This window comes from Echinops telfairi, unplaced genomic scaffold, assembly GCF_000313985.2.
Source record: "Echinops telfairi isolate 266 unplaced genomic scaffold, ASM31398v2 ScPeMD7_3;HRSCAF=10, whole genome shotgun sequence".
NCBI classification, from domain to species: Eukaryota; Metazoa; Chordata; class Mammalia; order Afrosoricida; family Tenrecidae; genus Echinops; species Echinops telfairi.
The window spans coordinates 15877757-15902903 of NW_022103899.1; the positions used below are offsets into that span (position 1 = coordinate 15877757).

Here is a 25147-nt window from a genome sequence, read left to right on the forward strand (position 1 = left end):
AAACGATGTACAAATGCGCTTTACACAATTGATGTGTGTATGGATTGGGATAACAGTTGTATGAGCCCCTAATAAAATGTTAAAAAAAAAATGTAACCAATGTCACTGAACCATTTGTACAGAAATTATCATTAGGGAACCTAATTTGCTGTATGAACTTTCATTAAAAATGCTGATGATATGGGCTTTCAGCTTTTTGACTAAACTCTGTAACATGTTGGATAAAAAAAGCTGAACTCTTTAAAAGGAGTGCACAATAAAATAACTTTGAACAACACAGGGTTCGGGTTGCCGATCTCCCATGCCCTTGAAAATCTCAGTATAATTTACAGTTGATCCTTGAACGATACGGGTTTGAACTGGGAAAGCCCCATACCGTACCAGTATCTTTCCCTGGTGCTAGTTCATGTGGTATATCAAGTGTTGTGCATATCCACAGCACACCGCGTGAAGCTAACCTTCTCCACGTTGTCAACTCGTCTCTAGGTAGAAGGAGGGGAAGGCGAAGGGGCTAGCAGTTTCTGCTCCCCCTTGAGAAGCCAGCACAAACAGCTGTAAAACTGCAGGCCCTTCAGGGAAGTCCGGCCTTTCCCTCAATGGTAGGAACTGCCGGCTGAGCTACTGTGCAGTCCCTTCTCACTTCCGTCCCTCAGACTGTGAGAGACTGAACTCGGGACACAAAGGTGGGAACAGGTGGGTTAATGCAGAAAGGACAGAAATAGGGGGCCCGTAACAATAACACCTTATCTCCCGGAAGGAGGGCATGTCAGAAAGGCTTTCACTCACTCGCCTGTTCATTAGGCCTTATCACGGTCTCACATTCCGGCCACTGAGGGCCACAAAGGGGCACCGGCAGCTTTTGGTACAGCCTGAACTTGCATACATGATTGGATTCTCTTGGCCAAGAATTCCCACAAAATATCCTGACAATAGATCCTCCTGGACAGAAGAATGGCTCTCCCAAGCCACCCAGAGATGGCCTGCCAGCGTAGCTCCACCACCTCTATGAGCCAAAGTTTCCACCCAGCTGCCCAGAAACGGAAGCCACCAGATCTACCTGCATAAAGGAACTTTCTTCTGGGTCATTCGGGCGATTCAAAATAGTTCCTGGGACTTCTGGAATTCATGGAGTAGTAAATTTTCAGCAGTTACGGTGACCTATATCAAGTTGCCAGTCTCTTCCTTTCTACAGTCGGCACATGGGCTTTCTGAGAAGTTGGATTTAACAGTAATGTTGTCAGGTGTGATCAAGATGGCTCATACGCTTAGATTCGATATACAACAGAGCAAAGTGCTACTTGTCCCTGCACGTCCTTACAATCGTTGTTTATGTTTGAGACCCTCATGGCAGTGACTGGGTCGGTCCATCTCCTTGAGGGCTTCCCTCTGTCCACCAAGCATGACATTCGCGGGGCTCTGTCGTTAGCCGTAAAGTTTTCACGGAATGATTTTGGGAACTGTTCGATCTGGATGCTGAGCAAGTAATCCAAGAAGCTGGGTTATTTGAAGAAAAACGTCAGGATTGGAGGAAGGTTTATTCACAAGCAGTGCTGGGCAGATGATGCAACCTTGTTTGTGGAAAGTGAAGATGGTAAGCACTCCGCACTGACGAGGAGCCAAGACGACGGCCTTCAGTACAGCTTACAGCTCGGCACAAACATTCTCACAACTGCACCAGTAAGCAACAGCCCGATAAAGGGATAAAATATGGACGTTTCCAAGGACTCCATTTTACTCAGCTCCACACCACCGCAGGATTGTGAGGGTAACACAGGACCTAGTGACGTGAACATTTTGTTCTGTTATCACAAGATGCCTAAAAGTTGGAGCCAACTTGATTCCAATCAGGACATGAAACCACACGTTGTCGAGATTAGGTGCTGTCAAGATGGTTCCAGCTCACAGCGGCCTGCTCCGGTGCTATCCTCACAGTGGTTCTACGTCTGCGTCTATCCAGGGAGCCGCTGTGTCAGTTCATCGCGTTGGAGGTCTCCCTCTTTTTTGTGGCTCCGTTGCTTCACCGTGCACAATGTCCTTCTCCAGGGACTCATCTTGCAGCAGTACATTGACAGGGGCCCTACCCGAGGTTCAGAAGAGAACGTGGAACTAAGGATATCATTACTGACGTGAGTTGGATCTTGGCTGAAAGCAGAGAGTACCAGAAATGATGCGTGGCAGTAAGCAAGTCTGTCTCAAAAGAACTCTTCAAGTGTTGAAAAGTAACGATGTCACCAGGTTGAGGACCCGGTTGAGTGGCTGACCCAAGCCACGGCTTTTCCGATTGCCTCATTTGCATGTGAATTCTGGACAGTGAATCAGGAAAACCACAGCAGAATTGATGACCTGAATTGTGGTGTTGGTATTAAATAAACCAGGACTGCCAGAAGAGCAAGCACATGTACCGTGGAAGAAGTATAGGCAGAATGCTCCTTAGAAGCGAGGATGGTGAGTCTCATGTACTCTGGACCAATTGTCAGGAGGGGCCAGTCCCTGGAAAAAGCACATCATTGGAGGAAAAGTAGGTCAGAGAAAAAGAAGTCCTTGATTGAGATGGATTGTCACAGTGCCAGTGACAATGGCCTCAAATATAGCAACCATTATAAGGATGGCATGTGTGGTAGTGACATAATCTTGTGTGGAGCCTAGCCACCTACCCAGACTGATGATCTGATGCTGTTTCCTGGTGGGTGTGGCTTTCTCATGAGGATTCTGGGAACTTCCTCTCTTCTTCCCTGGAGGTGTCTCTCTCCCCGCCACCCCTTCATCCTCCTGTTGACAAGCCATATGGAGCCACATTGAGGAGCCACACAGATTGCTGAAGGAGCTGAGTTGCTTCCATCGCCACTGGATCCACAAGACTTCCCACCCACCAGCCTGTGATCTTCCTGCACTCAGCATCATTGCGTGTGCTGCGTGGGTCTGAAGAAGAATTTATGAACTATTATCAGACATATGGGTTAATAGCTGACTTATGGACTTGATCTGGACTGGGCTGGGATGTTTTCTCAATATACAATTGCTCTTTGATGTAAAGCTCTTTCTTACAGACATGAGTACCCCTGGATTTGTTTCTCTAGTCAACCCAGACTAACAGCAAGGTCCTGGGCACTGTTTCCTTCCATTATACATAGGGTCTCTATGAGTCAGAACCAACTTGATGGCACCAGAGCAGAACAACAATTTTCAGAAGCAGTCACCATCCCTTGTTCCTAGTCTCTCTGAGCCTGGAAGCTCCCCTGAAACCTGGCCACCGTGGGTGACCCTACTGTGATTTGAGACACTGACAGCATTGCTTCCAGCATGTACAAGCCACTACAGTATGGCAAACTGATAATTATAGTTAATAGTAATAACTATCATATATTATCAATGACATATGCAAGACTCTGTGCTGGGTACCTTTCCAGAAGTTTCTTGTTTGATTTCCTAACATTCCTGTAGCCTAAATATTATTGCTGCACTATAGATAGAGAAACTCAGAGAGGGTAAGTAAATTACCTGATCCCAGCCCAGGCCAGATCGAGTCCATAAATTACAACTATTTAGTGACACAGCAAGAGTTTGAACCCAAATCTTGGTTCCAAAATGTGTGTCCTTCCAGCTATATTGTTTATAATATTTGAACTGTGTAGAAAGTATTTTGGTAATTATTTTCAACCCCCTGCTTTTCTCCTGAGATGACAGATTGGTCAGAAAGTTGAGTTTTTGTCTTTGAGAGGTTTGAGTTTCCAGGAAAAGTCTTAAAGGTCTTTGTTTTTTTTTCCCTGATTGATTTTCTATTGAAAAATACTTTTCAATATTTCTCCAAGTGGGCATGAAATCCCCCAAACGCTAGAGAGACGTCTAATTCTCTCTGGCGTGTTGACACATCCCTAAGCTAATTTATGGCTATGCATGCGTTAGGGAGGCCATTTCCATGTTCCCTCTCACCGAATGACTTGACTTAAAAAGAGCAGGTCTTAGTTGGAAGACTGCCTCACAGAATTAAAATTATCGATTACATAAATGGAGGTAAAGAACTTTATCCTGTTTTTTGACTGTTTGACCTGGAAACAAGATTAAAGGTAGATGTTGTCTTTTATGGAGATCAACCAGTTGCTTCTGAAGACAGGCCTTGTGATCTCCTTCCAAAAGGTCACGGCTTTACTCCCAGGATCACCTTGCAGCCAAGCAACAGACAGGCCTATGCGTATGCAGTGAACAATAACACTGGGAGGAAGGAACGCCTCAGAACAATCCATCTCCAGGACCAAAAGGGCAGCATTTATCCCCAAATAAGTGAGCTCAGAAGGCAGGAAGCAGCAGGGAAGAAGGATGAATGGAAACAGGCAACTCAGGGCCTGTTACATTGAGGAGATTACAACTAATGTTACAAAATAGTGAGTTCAAATTCCCAATGGAAAACCCAAGTGCTCTTTTACAGCACACAGCACACAGCACACCTCACAGCCGTGAAACCCCCCTGAGCAGTCGTGCTCTGCACATTGTAGGGCAACAACAATGAACACCTATTCTTTGAGAAAGGAATGAATTTCTATTGGACAAAAGCTGAGCCCAAGCACAGATAACTGGTCAACAAAGACATCACTGGAACCGGATTGAAGACTTGTTCCCACCCCCACCCTGCAGGGTATTTGAATGTGGGGTAGGGTGGGGTAGAGGGGGCTGGGGTGAGTCTTTCTGAGAATGGAAGGGAACGTGCCAATTAAATGGTGATTATATAGTATGACAGCTGTTGGCTGGCTGTGTGTTTATTTACTATTTACAGCAAGGCTTCAAACCAGCTCATTCCTGTTCAACTCCGTAGTGAAAAATTCCTTTCCACCCCAGATTTACTGACTCAGAATCTACATTTCAACAAAATCCTTTTGTTGCAAACCAACTTTTTATTGTGAACTCATTGAAGGTTGACAGAGCAGATCATCAGTTTTACATTCCATAATTCATATACATTTTGTTTCAACTCCTGTAATTATAACACGGGAGTCTTTAAGAATCACCTGAGGGTGATTCATGGGAAAATGTAGATTCTCATTCCCGGTATAGCTGGGGTGGAAAAGCAAATTCTCAGCAGGGGCTTAAACTGGAATGAGTCAATTCAAAGCCCTGGCTTGAACCTCATCCCGCCCACTCACTTGGGCAAACTACTTCACGTCCTTGTGCCCCTGTATCTTCATCTGTAAAATGAAGATAATGTAGTGCTCCATGAAGATGTAACGCACCTATAAAGATGTCTGGCATATAATAGATATCTACAATATAAATTTTTTACTTGGCCCCTCCCTGCCTATGGATAATTGTTAACAGAATCACTGCATCTCCATGACCCACCAAGAAACCTGCCACCAGGTAGCATCTTTGAAATTGCAAGCGATAAAGAAAAAATAAGCATGTTGGACACAGTGGATGTTAAATTTGAGAATTTCTAAGCTGGTTAAAATACAGATTCCTGGACCCTTCCCAGAGATTTTGCTGAGCTCAAGGTGGTGCCCAGGAATCTGTCTCTTTATGATAGATGTCTTGGGTCATTCTGATACAGCAGTTTTCAGGACACACTTGGAGATAAACAAATAAGTGGAATTTCTTATACCCAAATGGAATTCTCTGAGGAAAAGAATCCAACTTTACCCAAAGTGTTATTCTTTGTCCTTGGTGCCTGAGAGATTAGACTTACTCCAATGAATGAAGTGTTTTTGAGCCTTCCAGATCATACCTGGAGTTTAATGCTAATGAGACAACTCAGGTAGAGGCTGACCTGGGCGCAATCATGCGGCTTCCTGGGACCCTCATAAAGGCCCAGACGGGTGCTCTGTGGGCTTTCTGGTTGAAAGACAGAGGTGCACTTGGGAAAATAGTATGGCCCTTTTGGGGACACTGAAGTTCTCCCTGGAGAACCCTATCCAGTAAATATATACTTTGAATTTTCCAACATACTGATTCTTGATTAAAAGCATTTATATACACAGGTTTTTTTTTTTTTAAGGCAATGATTTTTTTATTAACTCCATTCTACCACCTGATTATTTTTGTGTTATTACCATAGTCTAACTTTGTTTGGACAGTTGTCTTTTTTTTTTTTTAATCACTTTATTGGGGGCTCATACAACTCTTATCACAATCCATCCATCCATCCATCCATCCATTGTGTCAAGTATATTTGTTGCCATCATTTTGAAAGCATTTTTTTTCCTACTTGAGTCCTTGGTATCAGCTCCTTATTTTTTCCCCTCTGTCCCCTACCATCCCTACCTTGTGAACTCTTGATAATTTATAAATTATTACTATTTTTTCATGTTTTACACTGACCAATGTCTCATTTCACCCACTTTTCTGTTGTCCATCCCCCTGGGAGGGGGTTATAGGTAGATCATTGTGATGGTTCCCTCTGTCTCCTCCCACCTTCCCCTTCCCCTGCTGGTATGGCTACTCTCAATATTGGTCCTGAGGGGTATATCTATCATGGATTCCCTGTGTTTCCAGACCTTATCTGTAACCATGTACATGCTCTGGTCTAGCCAGATTTGTAAGGTAGAATTGGGGCATGAAAAGTGTGTATGGGAGGAAGCATTACAGAACTAGAGGAAAGTTGTATGTTTCAAAGGTGCTATACTGCACCCTAACTGCCTCATCTCTTCCTTGTGACCTTTCTGTAAGGAGATATCCAGTTGCCTGCAGATGGGCTTTGGGTCCCCACTCTGAACTCCCCCTCATTCACAATGATATGATTTTTTTGTTCTGGGTCTTTGATGCCTGATACCCGATCCCATCGACACCTCATGATCACACAGGTTGGTGTGCTTCTTTCATATGGACTTTGTTGCTTCTTAGCTAGATGGCCGCTTGTTTATCTTCAAGCCTTTAAGACCCCAGACACGTTATCTTTTGATAGCTAGGCACCATCAGCTTTCTTCACCACATTTGCTTATGCACCCGCTTTGTCTTTAGCGATCATGTAGGGAAAGTGAGCATCATGGAATGCCAGGTTATTAGAACTAAGTGTTCTTGCATTGAGGGAACACTTGAGTAAAAGTCCAATGTCTGTCTGGTACCTTGATACTTAACATATAAATATAGGCACATTGATCTATTTCCCTATCATTATATATAAATATATTTACATAAGTACATGCCTGTATTTAGACCTCTATAAATGCCCTTTGTCTCCTAGTTCTTTCCTTTCTTTCCTTTTACTTTCCTCTTGTTCCACTATCATGTTTAGCCTTCATTTGGGTTTCAGTAATTCCTCTCGGTTACATTGCCCTACCAGGCCTCCTATACCCTCTTCACCATCAATTTTGGGTCACTTGTTGCTCCCTTGTCCTTGGACTTGTTAACACCACTTTGTTTCCCCAGCCTCCCCTTCTGCCATGTCCTCCCCCCACAACCATCAGTCCCATTGTTTTCTCCTCCAGATTGTTTATCCCACCCATCTTATCTAGATAGACATGCTGAAATAATAATATGCACAAAAACAAGACAGCAAAACAAAGCAACAAAAGGAAATAAATCAGCAACAATAAAAAAACCAATAACAACAAAAAAGAAAAGCCTGTAAATTGTTCAAGGTCTGTTTGTTGACCTTTAGGTGTGTTTTCTGGTCGAGTCTGATAGGGTGCCTCGCCCTGGCCCCAAAGTCTATTTTTGGTATTCCCTGGGGACGTCATTGCTCTCTTCCCCTTGCTGTTCTGCTGCATGCCCTCAGTGTTTTGCCTCGGTGCGGTGGGGTCAGATCAGGCACAATTCCCACACTGTGTCTCCAGTGTTGTCCCTCATAGCGAGATGGGTCAGTGCGGGATGTCTTGTCTTGCGGTGGGGCCGGCCCTATGGTCCTCTCTGTGCATTGGCTGCTCTGAGCAGGAATATCGTCATCAAGGCTTGGTGGGCCAGGATGTGCTCCACTCTCTCTTGTTCCCCCTTCATTTACTCCCATGTGCTCTAATCAGACATGTCCCTCTCCCTGAACTGTAGTTTCAGTGTTGTCCTCTGAAGTGAATTTTTCTGGGGGGAGAGTGTACCTTCATGATTAATTGTACCCACATTTTTTTTATTTAAATGATTTTATAGGACACAATCCAGACATCATATCATTCAATAGTTCAGTCATATCAAGAATTGTTACACAATCACTACCACAAGTAGGTCCAAAGCATTTTCTTCCCTCCTATACTCCCTGGTATTAGCACCCAAGATATTTTTCACAGGGCTTCCAAAGTTGAGGATTCACATTTCTACTTGTGATGCAGTGGATTGAATAATTAAAGAACTCTCACCAAATGATTGAGTATAACTATGCAAATGTAAGGAGCTGGTGTTCAAACAAGGGGATTGGCTAGCTTGCTGCTAATGTAAATAAGATGCACGGCATCCTTATGGAGGTGGGGCCATGCAAATAAGGTGTATGGACCCGTAACATAGAGATTGGTCAGTGTTGACACCCAGGTAAGCTTAAAATCAGCCTTCCCACCAGGAGAAATGATGATCTTAGCACCACCAGAGTAAAGTTAAGCGGAAGCGGGGCATGTCCTTTGGACCCAGGATTCCTGTTGGGAACTCACTGACCCGAGGGACAGAGAGTTGTAACACCAGAGAGTAGGTAAGAAGTGGTAGTAAAGAAGCAGAAGTAGTAGAACAAGGAGAATAGCAGGAGATGGCAGTTTTCCAGATTCATGGGCCGAGACTGCTTTTGAGCAGGAGGCTTGCTGGCAGAGTGGAATGTCTGTGGATACTTGATGGAGCTAAGTTTTGTGATCTACAGAGCTACAGCCACGTGCCTTTGAGGCTTACAGGTGGAGTGGGGTGCCTCCGGTCACTTATTGGCAGAGTTAAAGGAACTTTGTAATACTTGCCTGAGCAAAGCAGAAGGCCAAGGGCAGAGAGACTATAGAGCCCAAGAGAGAAATGCTGCCTGTGGGCAGTATTGAGAAGAAGCTGTCCTGATTGAATAACTGTATCCCAAGTTAAATTGCTAGTGAACCCCTTAGAATCACAGGTGTGGTCATTGCAACATGATATCAAACTCAGGAGAGAAGTAGAGGATGCTTCAGGAGGGCAGGTTGGTGTCAGAATTGGTCAGGTTTGAGGGTGGAGGCATGTCTGTCTGACCTCTATCTCATAGAAATAAGCCTTAGGTTATTGATGCAGATCTCCTCCCCATTTGTGCAACCAGAGGAAATTGGACCCACTGTCAAGCCATTTTTACCTCACCCCTGATACACTGAATCAGAGCCTACCTGCATTGTAACAACATCCCCCAGGTGCTTCTCATTTCTTAGACATACAGCTGGAGAGCTATAAGCATCACCTGGGATCCTGTTAAGTTGCATACTGATTCATTCCATCTGGACGGAAAGGTTTGCACTGGAATGAACCAGCTTAGAGCCCTGACTTTTAAAATATCATTTATTATGCGTATTATATTGTTATGATACATTTTCAAAGTTTAAAGAAAAGATAACTCATCCATAGTTCCGTACTCAGTAATACCTACTCCTGTTAGGTGAAACTATGGCACAGTGAAGTTAACGGAATAGGACATGCACTATGCATATCCATATACATGTGTGTTGTACTCTGCATTCAAACACCAATCATTTTCCCACTTACCATTATAGCACTGATCTGTTTCTATAAACGAAGCTGTGGGGGCTTAGTGGTTAGAGAGCTTGACTGTAAACCCAGAGATTGGGAGTTTGCATCTACTTTCCACTCTGGAGACAAAGATACGGCGGTCTGCTTCAGTCAAGATTTACAGCCTTAGAAATCCTATGGGGGCAGTTCTGGTTTATGGGGGTGCTATGAGTCAGAATCAGATAGCAATGTGTTAATTTCTGGTATTTCCATATTAATTCTTCAGGAGGCTTTTTAATGACTATCATTCTATCTCATGTTTTTCGAATGTCTGACGTTACTTTCAAGTCTTTGCTACTATAAGTAACATTAATTATCCTTGCTTGGAAATATTTGAACTTGGCTCTAACCCAAACTAAGACTCCGGTTGCTTTTAAGATGCTGATAAAGCTCTCACTGAACCTTTGTCGCCATCCGCTCTGCAAACATACTTGATTGTGGGCTTGCTGGCAGAGCATCCGTTTACCACACCTTCTCCATGAATGCAGGTGGATTTTCAAAACAATACTGCTACTTCATAGTGAGAGAAGGCTCGTTGTTTTCATTGGCTTGAGGTCGGGCACACACACTCCTGCTGGCAGACCCATAATCTTCACGAGAGAGAGCTTCTTGGCACTCATGCTTCGTACCCATCAATAACGACAACTTTGGTTTCCGTGAATGCAGTGAAGGCTTTCCATGACTGACCCAACTGGCGTTTCCAGAAGGGTACGAACTCCTGAGTCCGTCAAACTCCAGCACCCAGTCAGTTCTGACGCAGCGCCCCCTTGTAAAACAGGATGGAACTGCGCCCGTCCCGTGGGTTTCTGAGACCCCACTCTTGCCTGCAGTAGAAAGCCTCATCTTTCTTCCCTCAGAGTGGTTCATGGTTTTGAACTGCTGACCCTGTGTTTACCGGCCCAACACATAACCCACTGTGCCACCAAGCCTCCTTTTAGAATCCATAAGGGAACATTTTTAAATGAAGGAAACTAAGAGTAAAGGCACAGGCTTCTTTGAAAGGCCAATTCAGAGCCCAGCGGTTGAGCCTTGGGTCACCCTGACGGGCGTGACCACATAGCTGCCAGTTTCAGCTTGCTGGGCAGTGCAGCCTGGTGGGTAAACCCTCACAGTAACTGTCAGTCGGGATAGCAATTACCCCCCCACCCACACACACACCCTGTTGTTCCCCCAAGTATTGGTTGCTACTGTCTCTCTCTCTTTCTCTCTCTCTCTCTCTCTCTCTCTCTCTCTCTCTCTCTCTCCCAATTGCAAGGTAGATTAGATACATATCGGAAAATGGTGTGTAGTATCGCACTTTGAAGCACCAGAACTTTTCCAGTTCCAACAAGTTGCATATTGTACTTCATTTTAATATTTCAGCTTTGGGACTTGGTAGAAGCCAACGCAGCAGGGCCTTTGTCAGTGGGGGACATCGGGCAGAGAGACCCTTGGCTGTACGCATGGAGTTCTCAGAGTGGCTCAGTGTCCTGCAGGACACATGCTGATGTGTGGGGCTCGGGTTTCTAGAAAGTGGCCCCGGAACTGATAGACCCCTCTGCCTTGTCTCCTCCCCTCCACCCCACAGGGTAAAAGAAAGAGCACAACTCCAGTGGTGCCACTAAATTAGGCCATGTTGTCACTTCAGGTCATTATAAGAATGTGTCTTTCCGCCTTGTGCTGTGTGTCCGTTAGGGAGTTACAACATTCTCCTTCAAAGATTTTCTTTGGCTACAAATTCCATTCTTGAGTACATTGCCCTTTTGAGACTGAAAAAAAAATTAGGCTGCGCATTTTCAGTTGTTTTTACAGTGTCGCTTCCACATGTGACTAGTGCACATTCTTGAGGCGGCTCGGCAGGTTGACAGCCAGTTGAGCTGCAGGGCACCCTGTCTCCCTCTCTGAGTTGCTTTCTCTTTCACATTCGGTGGCGTGCCCAGCTGACAGCCCAGAGGGTGGGTGCCGACCAACCGCGCCTGCAGCAGCGGCTTGGAAGCACAGCACGCTTCAGAAATGTCAGCTCTCCTTCAGGAGCTGCTCCGAGTCTCCGAGAAAGCGGCCCACATCGCCCGAGCATGCAGGCAGCAGGAAGCGCTCTTCCAGCTGCTGATAGAAGAAAAGAAAGAGGGAGAAAAGAACAAGAAGTTCGCCGTCGATTTCAAGACCTTGGCTGATGTCCTGGTACAGGAAGTTGTAAAACAGAATATGGAGAACAAGGTAAGAAGGGTCACAGCCAAGGCCATGGTCAAATATTTGCCCCGGTGGTTTTCTTGCCCTCGCCATAGAATAGCACGCCTCTTCCCTGTCCACTCCGAATACTAGCACCTTGGATGAAAATAAATGTTTCAGTTTTGCCCGCCTTGCTTTGATTGTGCTGTTAATGAAATAGCTACTGCAGAAGAAAAAGTACAGACAAGCAAGTAAGGAAAAGCACTCACGATTCTGACACAGATAAACATTTTAGTACAGGCCTTTTATTTGTTCATGCATTTGTCAAAATAGTACACGTTCTCGCTAAAGTAAGCCAAAGGGAGAAAACCACACAACCCCACCACTAGAGAAAACCACAACTATATATAAAGCGTTAGGCTATTTTGCCATCAGTGAGAGTGTGTGTGTGTGTGTGTGTGTGTGTGTATGTGTGTCCCAGAGGATATGTTTCAGAAGAAATGAGCTTACTGCCTTGACTTTTCTGCTTTGTTTGGTGTATTAGATTTCACAGTTTGACTGAGTCATTTATCTAATGGTTACCCTGGTTACAGGCCTGCAGGGCCCTAGAAACATTTTTCAGCCTCCTTTTATTGTGGTAGAAAAACACTGTTTATGACTAAATAGTGATTGGCATTCACTAGCAGACATTTGTAAGTGTTTCTGGTGCCCGGTACTCTTCGAAGGGCTTTGTAGATCTTGTCTGACTCCTGACAATTGGGTACGAATTGGTATCTGGATGGAATGGATGAGAGAACAGTGTGAGGTTCAGAGGTTAACTGACATGCCCAAAGTTACATGGTAAGTAAACGGCAGGGCCAACTTTCAAAGAGGCACACGGACTCTAGTTTCTGTATTTGCAATGCTATATTGCCTGTCATAACCTAATCCCATACTGGAGGTTTGGAGTAGATAGACCTTTATGACCTAAAGCATTACAAAATGTTGCAATAATTTCTAAGAAATTCCCCAAATATTATTGGGAGGTGGAGGTAACATTTTAGGACTATTAAACGGATTTGTGACCAGAGGCAGGAGTGCATACATAGCTCTCTTGAGATCATCTCTATAAACTCCACATTTTTTTCCCACACCCTGCAGAGCCTGGCTGTAGTCAACAAAAGGAAGCAAATTGGTTTTTGTTTGTGACTGATCAAGATAACTGGGTACAAGGGATGGTTGAGCAATTGGCTAAAGAATGTGTCAATGTTAAAAAAAAAAAGTTGAGTTAAATACTTGCCTCAAAGTATAACAAGTTCAGGCAGTTGTTCATGTAGGAGGCATATGTAAAGCAGAAAAATACTTAAAAAACATTTTTTGGCCAGGTAAGAGCACTGTTTCATGACCAGACAGGTGTTAAGTAGTCCGGGGAGATTGAACTTCCAACCTCTGGTGAATTGGAAGTGTCCAGCGCTTGTCTGTCCTGTCCTGCAGAAGAGGAAAGGAAACCAGACCGTGGCTGTGGGCACGAGTCAAGCTGCAGGCCGTCTGAGAAGGACTGAGTTCAAACATCTGAAGCATTTCCTTTTGTTCCCAGAAAGCATCAAGCGTAGAATTCACATATTTGGGGAAAATTCTTTACTAATGAGAAGATTAAGGAGTCCTGGTGACTCAGGCACTAAGCTCTTAGCTGTGGGCTGAACGTTGGTGGTTCAAGCCCAGAAGCTGCTCCGTGGGAGGACACTGTAGCAGGTGGCTTGTGTAAAGATTACAGCCTAGGGAACTCCTACGGAGGGGGGCGGGGAGGGGGTCTGTAGGGCTGCTATGAGTAATAGTGATCGGAAGCAGGACGCATATGAAAAATTCCGGATTATGGGGTGATTCTTGATGCTTCACTCTATTGCTCCATTTATTACTCGGTCAATACTCTCTTTCCCCCTCCTCTGTCATAGTCTCCTAGCCTGAAGGCTAATGACATTCTAACAGGTGACTGACACACACCTGGAGACAATAATGGAATGGAATGTATTTCGATCTCTCTCCTTTTCGTAAAAAGTGATACATTGTCCTGATTATTTAGGGTTGCTATAACAAATGCCTCAAGTGGATGGCGCTAACAAATTTAGTCTCTCCATTTAGGATACTAGACATTCAAATGGATGGTGTCAGCTCAAGGGGAAAGGCGTTCTTTCTGTTGCCCACAGTTTAGGAAGGTTTTTTCTCTTTGGACATCTGTAGGCTTGGCATTCCCTGGAGATCTCCATGTACCTTGGCATCAGTATTCTCTGGATCTGGGAGGTTCCCAGCACGGGGACCTGGGTCCAAAAGGTGCACTTTTTCTCAGCTCTTCTTTCTCGTTGGCAGTAGGGCCCTCTGTCTCTGCTTATTTCTCTACCTTTTTATCTCTTGTAAGATAAAAGGGTCTTATAGACCACACCCCAGGGAAACTCCCTTTACGCAGCATTTGGACCTTAAGCATCTTACAACTGATTGGCTTTTATCACTTAACTGCCAAATCCCATCATTACATAGCTGCCAACCCACTGAGATTCATGGCCCCTGCCAAGTTGACACATTTTTCAGGGGGATACAACTCAATCCATGTGAGCAACCAACTAAAGCTGTTGGACTAAGGTGCTTGTTGAAGAACCAGAATTAAAATTAAACTACCTAAATTGCAAACAAGTCCCTTTTAGAAGGATGACATTTTAATATAAGTACTTACAGGGTTGCTAAGAGTTGAAACCAACTCCATGGTGTTGAGCTGGGGTGTGTGTTTAATGCAAATGGAAAGGAAAACAGAAGGCCTACCATAATCTGAACTTTGTGAGCATTGGGCTGCTAGCCAGAAGGTCAGCAGTTCGAGCTCGCAGCTGCTTTGCAGGAGAAAACTTGGCTGTAGAGATTGATGGCTTTGGGAACACCCCCACCCCCACCCCACCCCGTGGAACACTTTCATTCTGTCCTATGGGGTCACCATGGGTCAAAATTGACTTGATGGGAGTGGGTACAGAGGCAAGAGTGCAAGATGAAGAACACTAGGAAGACTGAGCAATGAATTAGGCTGCTTTTCTTTTAAACTTTAAAACTATTGGCATATAATTCACATATCGTACAAATCAGTAGTTCAATCGGGTAGCTTTTGTATACCTTGATTGGGAACTTGTATGTTTCTGAATTGCATATCTAATTGTGCTATTTAGTTTTGAAATGAGAATGTGTTCAAAACTATATATATATTTTTGTTCATGCTCTGAATCGCTCAGTTTCCAGGCTTAGGGGAAAAAATTTCTGGAGAAGAATCCAATGAATTTACTAATGATTTAGGTAAGTATAAGAATCTTAATATGTGTTTATAACTTAATGATCATATTCTAATCTCCAGTTTATATCCTCAAATAAGGCATGTTTGGTATCCTCCAATGTAAACAACATATTTGAATGTTAAGCTTCATTGATTCTATCAGAATATTGTGGCATTTAAGTAACAGGTGATATCTTAGAATAATTTAGAAGATCCACGTGTAAGCGTATTAAGACAGATCTAAATCTGTAGCATTTGAAGGTACGTCTTTGGCCTTATGGGAAGGTGAAGATGCCCCCAGAAAAATGCACATCACTACAATTGTGCAGTTTCAGGTCCAGGTTTAAGCCACTTGTGTACCCCCTGGGAAATCCATGCACCTTTGCTGAAAGTGGAGTGGAGAGGCCCCGGCCCAGTGATGTCATGTGATCTTGAGCACGACACTGTGCTACTTCTCTGGGCCTCAGAACATTTGCAAAGGGAGTTTGGGCCGATTGCTTTTAGCATCTTTAGATTCATTGATGTGTCTCTGCGCCCCTGTGGTGTTGATAAAAACCCTCAAAAACACTATCTGATTCTTTTCAGAGAAACAAGGTTTTTTTGGTGTTTGTGTAATGGTAGAAAATCAAAGTAATGAACTTTAAAGAGTGTTCACTTGATAGTCAAGCATGTAGAAGCACAATTCAAATAGTTACCCCACCCCACCCCCAGCTTCTGGCTTAACTCTGAAAAATTCTAAGTATCCTTCATTGGCTGTGTTAACTTGTGATTAGCTCTACCAGTCAGAAGAGCGAAATCCCATTTAGACTTCTTAACGTTTAAAAGCAAAACAAATCAAAACTCCTCCGACTCTTAAGAAATCCTGTGTAAAATTCTACATTTGGCTACTTCATAAACAAGTTTAAGCCCTCATGGATCTTGCATGAGAAGGGCAGAAATGCCTCTTATGTGCTTTTTATGTGAAGAGCTGAAAGTTACCCCTTCTCTAAGGAAGGAATGGACTTAGCAGGTTGGAGGAATAGAGAGGCCTGGGGAGTCGTGGACAAGGCCACAGCTTCTTAGTATAAAGTTCTCACAATTAAGAAGTTGGCATTGATAATGAGAAAGAGCTTTGATTTTCCCCTAAGAATGACGACGGGACTCCATTGGAGAGCTTTAAGCAAAGAAATGATATGTGATTTGCTGCTTTGAATGACGTGTTATGACTTGCTGGTCTCCAAGTAGATGCTCAATGGCCATTCGCATTATTATTTCCCAACTTCGACCATTTAAGGAGCCCCAGTGGTCTTTGGTGAGCGTTGGACAGCTTAACAGCAAGGTCAGCATGTCAAACCCAGCAGCGGCTCCTCCGGAGAAGGATGAGGCTGTCTGCTCGTGCAGATGTAGTGCCTTCAAAGCCTGCTGCAGGGGTCCCCAGTCAGAGGAACTGACTTGCTTGCAGCGTGATAATTGTTTCATCCAGTTCTCAAGCTTCAATGAGCATGCGAGTCACCTGGAGACCCAATTAAAATGCCACAGGGTTTAGCAGGAGCATGAGATGCTGAATTTCCTCCGAGATCCAGGCATGGTGGGTGCTATTCGTCCTTGGAATTGTGAGAGCCCTAGAAATAATTTTTTCCTCCATAGTCACTTTTTGTTGCTACTCACGTGTCTCTCCCCTCATCCCCTAGGCTCTTCCCCCCCTTTCTTTTGTTGAATCTGGTCTCCAACCACCTCAAAGATTAAGAACTTGTTTAAAACAGGGCTTCAATTTGATTCATTCCAACATGACCCCCTGCTGAGAATTTGCTTTTCCACCCCAGATATCCTGAAATCAAACGGCATCTTAAAGCCAAAGGTGCTCCATGATATTGCTTTCCTGAGAAAGAAGGCAGCCTTGGCCAAGGAGGTTAGAAGCAGTGTATGATCGATCACATGACCCGTGTTCTTAAGCTAGGCAGCTGTAAGCAGAGCGACTGGGGGATACTGAAAGTTGAATGACGAAAGTAGCAAAGATTCTGGATGGTCTGATCCCTTTCCTTTGGATACAAAATTGTGAGCATGTGGCCATGTAGTCATTTTTCTGGGGAGGAAAAGCCCTTTGCTTCCTGGCACCCACCCCTAGCTATTCAGATTAAGTAAGTGCTTGAGTGGCCACTGGCCTCTGTCTTATCAGGTGATCCTGGTAGTCTGCCAGGTTGAGAACCACTGTTAGGAATCTCTCTCCCATGCCTGATCCAAGTGGAGCCCTAAAGGCATTGTGGGCTAGGCTTTGAGCTGGTGGTTTAAACCCACCTTTCCCTGCAGCAGGAGAGAGATGAGGCGGTCTGCTCACCTGGAGATTCACAGTCTCAGAAACCGTCTTTAAGGGGGCGGCGTTGAGTGGAACTCTACTCAGTGGTGGTGGGTTTCATCGAAATGTACAACTTGTGCTTGCTCTCCATGCCCTGTCTGTCTGTCTCTCCCGCCCCCCTCCCACTGAAATGCAGTGTAATGGCGTTTAGTTTGTCTTTATTCCAGGGGAAAAGATCATTGTGAGACTGTGTTCCACAGAGGCAGAAACGGCTGAGCTTCTCGGCAAAGTTCTGAATGGTAACAAATTAGCATCTGAAGCATTAGCCAATGTCGTTCATCAGGACGTCTCCTTTACCGACCCAATTCTGGACTCACTAAAGATCGATATTCCGCAGGACATTTTGGGAATATGGGTGGATCCCATAGGTAAGTATGAAAAGATTCAAACTCAACTATCGGGTCGAATAAATACAATTCTTAGCACCCCCTCCCCCCAAAAAAAACCCCAAAAATCTGTTTAACTTTCCTAAATTTAAGAAAATTGTTCAAAATGGTAGCCTTGAAGGGTGTGTTAGATGTGTTTATAGATAGATGTATGCACTGTTACATATTTTGAGGGGCTGTCTTCTGTCTCAAACAGCATTCTCTACTTTTTCATCTCGGGTTTTATTCATTGCCGTAGCAACACCGAACTCTCAATATTCATTACTGTAGGGTTTATGACGGCAATTAATAGGTTACAATGCTGGTGAGAAATGCTGAGAATACAGGAATACTCAGACAGGACATGTTCAAAGTTCCTTCCGGGCTGCTAATAAATACACAAAGGGCATGCCACTCCATTGTAAGCCTCAACCCAAAGGCATTCAGCTAGACCTCTGGGGTTCAGCAAGCTTGGCTCCCTGAATTTAGTGCCCAGATGCACCCAACACCACAAGCCAGCCTGCTGCCCTAAAGCACTCGGCTTTATTTGCTCTGCGGACTCTGTGTGGAGTCCCACCACTTGTGCTTTGGGCTCTTGGTCTTGCTGCTCTGCCACTCCATGATGTCAAAGCTGCCCTCTGGATCCAGGATGTTCATGTGCCAGGGATCTCGGAGCCCAGAGGATGTGCTACCCTCCTGGCTCTTGCTGGTAGTAAGATCCACCTACTGTTTCTCAGTGGGCGCCTTTGTACCCGGCAGGATGGCAATGCAGCCTGTTCCCAGTGACTCACAGGTGGACACTACTGGTGTCTTCCCCACCTTATTGCCCAGGCCCTGACTGGAGAAGGTTGTTGAGTGGGAGTTGGAGACTGTGGCTAGAAGAGCCATATTAAATAATTCACTGCCCTGGCGGGGGCCTTCACAACATTTATGGGAAGATGGAATTTGTTCCACAATCCTTTGAAGCCCCCCCTTCGGTATGCACATGTAGACACATGTACATATATGCACAGGCATATAATTAATGTTAAGCTAATCTTTGGAAGATTGTTCAATACAGGGGTTCAAACTCGAATGCTTTCAGGGACCAATCACACTGGTAAAAAGAATGCTGTGATTGCAGGTATATCTACTTTAGGACACATGACATCTAAAGATACTTGGCTTTAGTAGAATAGGGCAGTACTTTTATCCTATAACTATATTAACATACTTTTATGGAAAGTTTAGTCAGAATGATATGGATTACATATGGAAATTAAGACCTATTCTCACAATTAGTATAAACCAATTATGATTTCTGATGAACAGGGCCTCCTGTTTCTTGATTCTATTGTTGATTCCTGCCCCCACTCAACATTTTGACACCTAAGCCTATGTATCTTTAATACACTGCTACCATATATACGTCTTCGGGATAAACCTAGCTCCTCAGCTGCTCTTCCACGGGAACAGCAGTAACAGGACCTGGGGGCCACCAGTATTCTCACTCCTTTTAACTTGAGAGAGGCTAAAACAAAATGAGCCCTTCCACCCCTAAAGGCTTCCTAAGGGGGGGTCTATTCCCTTCCACCCCAGTATAATTCTGATTATAATGGCTCTAAGGAACCCTACCCTGAGGCCATTAACTTCTCGATGCTTCCAACATGTTCTGAATATTTGCATGCTTACTACATGCCATGTGCTATGCTAGGTCCCTGGTAACGCTATGGGTTAGGCGTCAGACTACTCACTCTGAGGTTGGCTGTTCAAACTCACCAGCTCCTCCGAGGAAGAAAGAATAGGTATGTTTCCGTCAAGATTTACAATCTCTGAAGCCCGAAAGGGCAGTTCCTTGTTCCATAGACTTACTGTGAGCTGGGATTGACTCTATGACAGCAGGTTTGTTTGGGGTTTGGTGTGCTAGGTGCTGTTGAAGCTACAGGCAGGTCTGTCCAAGAGTGTTTTTGTATTTTAAACAAAACAGCTTAAAAGTGCCCTACATATAAAACAGTTTGACACAATGAACTGCCGAAGATAAAACTTTATTGGCTACCAAATTAAAAAGAGAGATGATAAACCCAAAACAAAGCCCACTGCCATTAAATGAATTCCAGCTCCTTACAAACCTATAGGCCAGAGCACAATTGCCCCCTGGGGTTTCCAGTGCTGTAAATCTATAGAAGCATACTGCCATCGCTGTTCCCTCCAGAGCATCTGGTGGTTTAGAACTGCCGACCTTTCAGTTAGTAGCCAACTGCTTTACTGCACCCAGCCCCCTTTGAGAAATTATGTGGGGCAGTTTATAGCTGTATTTGTCATCTAAATCTTTTCTTGCATCTGAACAACTTCATTTTTTTTTTTTTTTTAGATTCCACGTACCAATATATAAAAGGCTCTGCAGACATCAAGCCCATCCAAGGCATTTTCCCAAGCGGACTTCAGTGTGTCACCATCTTAATTGGTGTCTATGACATCCAGACAGGCATGCCCCTAATGGGTGTCATTAATCAACCTTTTGTGTCACAAGACCCAACCACCCTCAGGTAAAAGACAAATGTTTTTGTTAAGGGGTTTAGAACTTGTGATCCTTCGATCCATTGTCAGGCTTCTCTCCTACGTAGCCATTCATATGACTCAAATGCCCTGGTTGTTCCTGCTGAGAGGCTGTGTTTGCATTGAAGGTCTTTGTTTTCCATTGTGGATTTGGGAGCATCTTACTTGGCACCAGGTATGTGTCAATAGAAACTTTGGGAATAAACATGGTCTGGGAGAAATCATGGTTTTTACCTTTAGGATATAGATAGAAACCCTGTTCTGTTCCCTAGAATCCACTCCAAACCAGATATGAATAGAGTGGGGGTTGCACTTCCTTACACATGGACCAAAGGTGCCATCATTGTACTGCTGGCTGAGCCTCGGTATGATTTTAAAAGGAAGTTCAGAGCAGAATGTGAAAATTTTCCAATTGTTTGATTGGTAGGTCCGAGGAGGATTTGAATCTGAGCATGGGGTATCTCTAGCTCTCATGCTGTTGGCAGCACTTCTTTTCCTGTCTCCTCTCTCCCCTCCTCCCCCTGAGCTCCTGCATAAAGAACGCCAGGAGGCAGGTGGCCTCTGATCTACAGCTTGTGCTTTGGGGCTGGCTCCAGTCCCTGGCAGAGTCAGGTGGAAACGAACAGTTTTCCTCTTGTGGTTTTTGACTTTGATTGAAATGAGCCTCATTTATATATATAATCACTGTAGTTTTACTGAACTTTAAGGACTTGAATGGACTAAGAATTGAGGGTTTTTTATTTCGGTTATAAATTTGGTGTGCTGCCCCCCCCCCCCACCTCGACACCCCTCCCCCCCTTCTCCATAGAGTTGATTCTGACTCTTAGAGACCACCCCGTGTAGGGCAGGGAAGAACTGCCCTGTGAGTTTCCAAACTTGTTACTTTTATAGGAGTAGAAAGCTCCATCTTTCTCCCTCAGGGTGGTTGGTGGTTTTGAACTGCTTTCCTTTCAGATCACAACCCAATGCGTAACCACTACACCAGCAGGACTCCTAGAAGGCTCACTTATCTTTAAAAGGTTATTAAACTAAAAAGAATTGAGGCTGGATGCAGACTTACTCATTGACCTATCAATGGAGATGGTTCCAAACTAGATACAGTGTCAGAGATCCTCCTGGACATGAACGGCTGGGTTTGAATTCAGATTCTACCATTGATGGACTGAGTGGATGTTGGGCAAGTTATTTACCTTCTCTCTCTAACCTGCGGCTACCTCATGGAATAAATTAACCTAACGCACATAGTAAGTAAGCCCAAAGTAAACTTGCTATCGAGTAGATTCTTGCTATTGAGTAGACTCATAGAAGCCCCTATAGGAGAGAGTCTAACTGTCCCTTTGGGTTTCTGAGGCTGTAAATCGTTACGGAAGAACAGAAAGATTCACCTTCTGAGGGAGCAGCTGGTATGTTCGAACTGCTGACTTTGTGGTTAGCAGCCAAAGGCATAACCCGCTATGCCACCAGGTTTGTCAAATTAAGCAATGATAAAAGATAGATGTTGCTGTTACTATTGTCGAAAACAGTACTACCAATCCACTTTTCTTGGTTTAAGAAGTCAAGTGGAACTACTAAGAAATGAGTTACCATATATTTATATATGATGATGGGGAAATAGATCTATGTGTATATATTTATAGGTTTAGTATTAAGGTAGCAGATGGACATTAGGCCTCTAAAGTACTCCTTCAATGTAAGAACACTTTGTTCTATCAAACTGGCGTTCCATGATGCTCACCTTCTGACACGATTGCTGAAGACAAAGCAGGCGCATAAGCAGTGTGGTAAAGAAAGCTGATGGTACCTGGCTATCAAAAGATCATACCATCTGGAGTCTTAAAGGCTTGAAGATAAACAAGCAGCCATCTAGCTGAGCAGCAACCAAGCCCACATGGAAGAAGCACACCAGCCTGTGTGATCACAACGAGGTGTCGATAGGATCAGGTATCTGGCATCAAAGAACAAAAAAATCATATCATTGTGAATGAGGGGGAGTGCAGAGTGGAGACCCAAAGCCCATCTGTAGGCAACTGGACATCCCCTTACAGAAGGGTCGTGGGACGAGATGAGCCAGTCAGGGTGTAGTATAGCACTGATGAAATATACAACTTTGCTCCTAGTGCTGTAATGTTCCCTCCCCACCACTTACCGTGACCCCAGATCCGGCTAGACCAGAGCATGTACACTGGTGCAGATAAGAGCTGGAAACACAAGGAATCCAGGACATAAACCCCTCAGGACCAATAATGAGAAAAGCAATACTAGAATGTGAAGGGGGAGGGGGGGGAAGAGGAAACTGATCACAAGGATCAATATATAACCCCCCTCCCTGGGGGACAAACAATAGAAAAGTGGGTGAAGGGAGACATCGGTCAGTGTAAGACATGAAAAATAGCTTATGAATTATCAAGGGTTCGTGAGGGAGGATGTGGGGCTGGGGAAGGAAGGCAAAAAAATGAGGAGCTGATACCAAGGGCTCAAGTAGAAAGAAAATGTTTTGAGAACGATAATGGCAACAAATGTACAAATGTGCTTGACACAATGGATGGATGTATGGATTGCGATGAGTTGTACAAGCCCCCAATAAAACAATTTTTTAAAAAAAGAGTTACCAAGTGAAGCAAAACTTGTTACAGGCACGATGAAAGATTGGTAGATTAAAAAATATTTTTGTGTTCATATTTTTCCCTATTAAACTTTAAATGCCACTGCAATATTCCTGAAGGCCCCCAATTCCACAGTATTTTAAGCTTGTCCTAGATTGATGTGATACTGTCAAAAAGCCAACATTGCTAGCCTGTGACAACAGGCGACTGCATTAACAACTGAGACTTGAGTTAGCTGCTGGATCTCCACCTCCAGGCTTAAGACTGAAGGCTGGTTTAAGATTTAAGGCTTAAGACTCATTGTATTATGTTGAATTATATATATGTGATGAAAAACGTTTCAAACAGTTCATGGAAAATAGTGTTCCCACTATTGATTGTTTACTTTTTGAAGACCCTCATTATTTTGTATAATGAAAAAGATAACGTCCAAACAAAACTTAACTCTTTTCCAGGTGGAAAGGCCAGTGCTACTGGGGCCTCTCTTACAAGGGGAACAACATCCATTCGCTTCAGCCCATTCCTACACGGAACAGCAGTGAAATACCAAGCCAGCGGATTGGGAACCCCAGCTTGGAAGCAGCACCCCACGGTTTTTCAGCGGTCATTAGCACAAGTGAAAAGGAGCCGATCAAAGCCGCCTTGCTGCGCGTGTGTGGAGATAGCATATTCCGGGCAGCCGGGGCCGGTTACAAGAGCCTGTGTGTTGTGCAGGGCCTTGTCGACGTGTACATCTTTTCGGAAGACACCACGTTCAAGTGGGACTCTTGTGCTGCTCACGCCATACTGAAGTCCATGGGCGGGGGGATGGCAGATCTAAAGGGGTGCCTGGAAAGAAACCCAGAGCTGGGGCTCGACCCGCCACAGCTGGTGTACCACGTGGCAAACGAAGGTGCCTCGGGGGTGGATCAGTGGGCCAACAAGGGGGGACTCCTGGCATACCGATCAAGGAATCAACTGGAGACGTTTCTCAGCCGCCTCATCCCAAATCTTGTACCTCACGATGTGAATACCTAGTCTGACCTCCGTGTCCACGTAAACCTAACTGAAAATAGTCCGCCCGCCCACCCCACTCTTTAGAGGGAGCTTTCCTCCATTTTGTTAGCATAATTACCAAAAAAATAAATGATATTCAAACAGCAATTAAGTGCATGCCTGAAATTCTGTGTTGCTGGTTCTGCTTGAAACACTTTAATAAATTATTGAAGAAAAGGGAAATCCCCATTAAACCTAAACATTTAATGGAAAGGTGTGAAATGTTACTGAAATGGTAGGGAGAACATAGGATTGGGGTGTGAGGTTTTTTTCCCTAGCTTGGAAGAAACACTGCAGTTTTAGCCGCTGTTGGTGGAATATTAAGAACTGTGACTTTGTTCAACTTGGCCAGAGTCAAAAAGCCTTTCTGTAAAACCGGAGAAGCCTCTATCAAATCACCATGTGGAGCCACTGTAATGTATCTGGAATCAGGTCTAGATACTTCTAGGGATGGTGGGCCCATCTCCCAAACCTCTCCCCAGAGAATTCAGTACTCCATTTAAACCGTGTCAAAACTACAGTTTGGGCATCTTCAAATCCTGCTTTTAAAATGTTTGAGTTTTAGGAACAAAGTCCGGAAGGGCAAAAATCAAGCCTTTAGGGTAAATGCACTAGGGTTTCCCCATAAAGTTCATGGAGGACAGTCCTTGTTGCTCTTGAAGAATGAACTGGCATAATATGAAGGGGGTGGGGGGAATCCCTCAGTACGACTTTCCTGGCCTTGTCTCACCATTATGGGTTTTGAATGGTAACTTTTTCATAGTAAGTCTGCATGATTGTTCTTGTCCTTTAAGGCGCTTCATCAAACTTGCTCCACCTGGAGCTTCCCACTTCCCAAATTGCGGCCATAACCTTCAAAGCTGACCCCTCTGCCTTGAGTTGACCTGACCCGGCAGATCATCTTGGAAGGTGTTTTGATTGGACCTTGTTTTCGATGACCACCCTAAAGTGTCTACTACAAGTACGTGTTGTACTGGGAGAACACTGAGAGTGTTCTGAGAGTAGACACATGTGTTAAACACATTTTGCTTAGGACAAACCTAGCAGGAATGAACTGGAACTCGTGAGCAATACTGTTGGAGAAACTTCACTTTCAGCAGTGTTGTATGTGTCTCCTCCTTATGAATGAGAATCTGGAACATGTAGGGCAACATGTATACACACACTCCTGTAGATGAGGCAAAATGGAACGCAGGAAAGCTCTATACTTTTTGCTTAT

At 44.3% G+C, this 25147-nt stretch overlaps 1 protein-coding gene across 1 annotated transcript in view; it reads left to right on the plus strand.

Annotated features, from left to right (window-relative positions):
• The window catches only part of INPP1 (inositol polyphosphate-1-phosphatase), a 30602-nt gene extending 6566 nt beyond the window's left edge, over nt 1–24036 (plus strand). The window contains exons 2-6 of the mRNA XM_004701494.2: nt 11547–11823; nt 15021–15081; nt 17558–17758; nt 20106–20280; nt 23349–24036. Coding sequence (XP_004701551.1) covers nt 11620–11823; nt 15021–15081; nt 17558–17758; nt 20106–20280; nt 23349–23910 — 1203 coding nt within the window. The 5' untranslated portion in view covers nt 11547–11619 and the 3' untranslated portion in view covers nt 23911–24036. The remainder of the gene's footprint in view (nt 1–11546; nt 11824–15020; nt 15082–17557; nt 17759–20105; nt 20281–23348) is intronic.
• Nucleotides 24037–25147: the final 1111 nt, after the last annotated feature.